General features: G+C 34.8%; 2 protein-coding genes across 2 annotated transcripts; one reads left to right on the forward strand and one right to left on the reverse strand.

The window, feature by feature from the left end:
* Positions 1–1,726, reverse strand: LOC119839293. Its single transcript, XM_038365534.1, has 2 exons — positions 1,312–1,726; positions 1–498 (listed from the first exon to the last, which is right to left on the reverse strand). The coding sequence occupies exons 1-2, from the start codon at positions 1,596–1,598 to the stop codon at positions 384–386; spliced, it is 402 nt and encodes a 133-aa protein (XP_038221462.1). The 5' UTR covers positions 1,599–1,726; the 3' UTR covers positions 1–383.
* LOC119839294 lies at positions 494–1,218 on the forward strand. Its single transcript, XM_038365535.1, has one exon. It carries the CDS (start codon positions 540–542, stop codon positions 948–950), a length of 411 nt encoding a protein of 136 aa, XP_038221463.1. The 5' UTR covers positions 494–539; the 3' UTR covers positions 951–1,218.
* Positions 1,727–2,940: the final 1,214 nt, after the last annotated feature.

Here is a 2,940-nt window from a genome sequence, read left to right on the forward strand (position 1 = left end):
AAGAGGATAAGCTTCATCGGCTACTATAACATATGGAGCTGTAACGTTAGAATTGGGTAATGTTCTTGGTTGCGGAATATTAAATGCACCTCTTTCGAGTAACCGGTTCAGGGACGAGGCATTAAATGTACCTCCGTCGCTTTGCTTTCCTCTACCTCCCACTTCAATAGTTAAAAATCTTTTCCTCGCATCAGCCACAGCTTGCAAAACAATTGAGTAATAATGCTTGTAGTTAAAAAATGCCGATCCTGATTTTTTAGGTCGTTTAACCCTACAATGTTTACCGTCCAAACTGCCAATGCAGTTAGGAAAGTTCCACATCTCCTCAAAATCTGATGCAATTTTAATAAGCTGGTCTTGGGATGGCTGTGGCATGTGGACATTCAAATTTTTTTCCAAATAGCTTCACAGGTGCTATAAACAATCTCAGCCACAGTACTAACACCCATACGAAAGCTATATGCCAAAGATCGAAATGCCAACCCAGTGGAGAGATATCTGCAACATAATAAAAAATACAATTATAACAAAAAACTTTCATGTATTTACACTTATCATCAACACTAAATAATATTTCTGATTTTACAGAAAAAGCTTTAAGGAAAAAATGGAAGAATATTCGGGACCAATTTATGAAAGAAGTTAAGAAAATTCCGGTTTCTCGTTCTGGTGATGCTGGAACAGATCAAATCACTTCAATGTGGCCATATTTTCAAATGATGCTGTTCATAAAAGATGACGTTACCCCAGAAATAAATGAAGGCAATTTAGATGAATGTACTGAAGAAAACTGCAATAATAATGATGATGATGATTATGAGCGGTCCTCGACTCCCCAATCCATAGCTGGTACATCTTCAAGTACACAATATACGAGCACCAAACGCAAACGTGCACAAGATCTAAGACAGGAATTTATGGAATTGGAGAAGAAAAAATTGGATTTATAACAACTTAAACTGTCACAAGGCGAAAGACAAGAACAAGAATGCGAAGATCTATTATTTTTTAAAAGTTTGTTGCCGTACATGAAAGAATTATCTCCGATGCAAAAACTACGTGCCAGAAACAATATTACGAAAGTTATTATGGACGAAATGAATAATAGCATGACTCAGTCTTACCATGGATACAATACATACGATTATAACACAACTAATTATGGAAATTAAAATTTGTATAATTGATAACTATAAATATTAATTAAAAACTAAAATAAAAAGGAACCTTGTTTGAATTTGAATGACTGCAATATGTATCCTGATAAATAATGATAATTTACTTACTATAAAAAATATTTTTTAAACTCACCTTATAGTTACAAATAGTCTTTCTTCGGGCTTTATACTTTTATGAAAATTTGTGTCTATTTTTGTAATATCACTCCTTATTGAATCCAGTATGTAATCAAAACAGTTGACACTCATCCTGGTATATCCAAATAATCTTGAAGGATGTTCCCTCAAAATACCATATAAAGTATGAAATTCACCATACCGTTCTCTTTCTTTATTAATTTCGTGCATAGCAATTCTAATTTTTAGCATCTCCCACTTTAGGTATGAATTTTCGGTTAAAAATAAAAGATCGTCGTCCATGTTTACAACCTCTGAAATACGTCACGATCGCGCGAACGCCTGGCGTTTAATGTGAACACGAGCCCGCCACGTCTCCCGTGCCCGCGCCCGCGCCCGCGCCCGCGCGTTGCAACGTGTACAAGCACTAATAGATACCGTGGGGTGCCGGTTTAAGAATAGCAACTCCCCATTTCCTCCCGTGGGTGTCGTAAGAGGCGACTAAGGGATACTTTATACCGGAACGGGCAGCAGCGTTCCGCGACCTCTCAATACATCTACTGCGCTCGCCAACCCGCCTGCCAAGCGTGACGAGTATTGGCATTTTATCCCCTCATGTTGAGGGAGGCCTTTGTCCAGCAGTGGACGTCCCACGGCTGAAACGACGATTTGTCTGTTTATTAATCTTTAATGTATTATTATAGAACATTTTATTTATTTATTTATATAGATCTATCAGTTTTATGTATTTATATAATTAATATTTGAATACGTCTGCCGCTCCAACTGTCACAGAGGAGGGCCACTGAAAATCAGTGTGGCAACTGCGTTGCTGCGTAGGCTGAGTGACTACCCCATTTCGCTCCACTTTATGTTTCTCGTTATATATTTAATTCTATATTTTTTGTTATTTATATATATATTTATATATTTTTTACTTTTTCTATGTTTAATTGTTTTCTTGTATAAGCTTTTTTATTGTGATGTTTTGTGGTTTTGTGTTCATTATTGTATTGTTTTCTCCTAAGTTTATTGTTTTTTTTTTTTAATTGTAATTCTGTGAAGTCAAATAAATGTTTCTTTCTTTCTTTCTTTGAAGCCATTGGTGAAATACAGCTGCACACAATCGATAATGTGCATAAAAATTGGACCGATCGTCTAGGCTACTGCATGGCCAGCCGAGCCAGCCATTAGAATGAAATTATTTGTCCTTATTAACCGGAAGGATTGTACTTTCAAATAAAAAAAGAAATTTGCGAAAATATTCAGTAGTTTTTTTTATAGCATTATAATGGTTAATAGTTGAATGAATAAATGTTTGAGTTTGAGTTTGATTTTGACTAGTCTTGTATTTGCATGAATAATGTGTTTAGTACTGTAGAGGTAAATATGATATAAGTTAATGTTTGTTAAATAAAAGTGTAAGTAAGCTGGTCAAAAAGATTAAAAATTATAAACTTACGTGTTTGAAGCTAAGTCTGTTGTCTTTGATGGTGTGCAATAATTACAATAATGTCTACTCAAGAAACCGATCAAATTTTCACAAGCGTCTTTTACTGAATCGGCAAAAAAATATACTTAGTCTGGCCATAAATACTGTTACACTTAATTATAAAAAAATATTACATTTGAATTTCGAATCTGT

This window comes from Zerene cesonia, unplaced genomic scaffold (genome assembly GCF_012273895.1).
Source record: "Zerene cesonia ecotype Mississippi unplaced genomic scaffold, Zerene_cesonia_1.1 Zces_u011, whole genome shotgun sequence".
Lineage (NCBI taxonomy): Eukaryota > Metazoa > Arthropoda > Insecta > Lepidoptera > Pieridae > Zerene > Zerene cesonia.

Bases quoted from the DNA above. Each gene is read 5' to 3' on its own strand.
- LOC119839294 (XM_038365535.1), top strand. From the start codon at position 540: ATGTATTTACACTTATCATCAACACTAAATAATATTTCTGATTTTACA.
- LOC119839293 (XM_038365534.1), bottom strand. From the start codon at position 1,598: ATGGACGACGATCTTTTATTTTTAACCGAAAATTCATACCTAAAGTGG. The intron at 499-1,311 runs GTGAGTTTAAAA...ATTATGTTGCAG, and splicing joins AGACTATTTGTAACTATAAG to ATATCTCTCCACTGGGTTGG.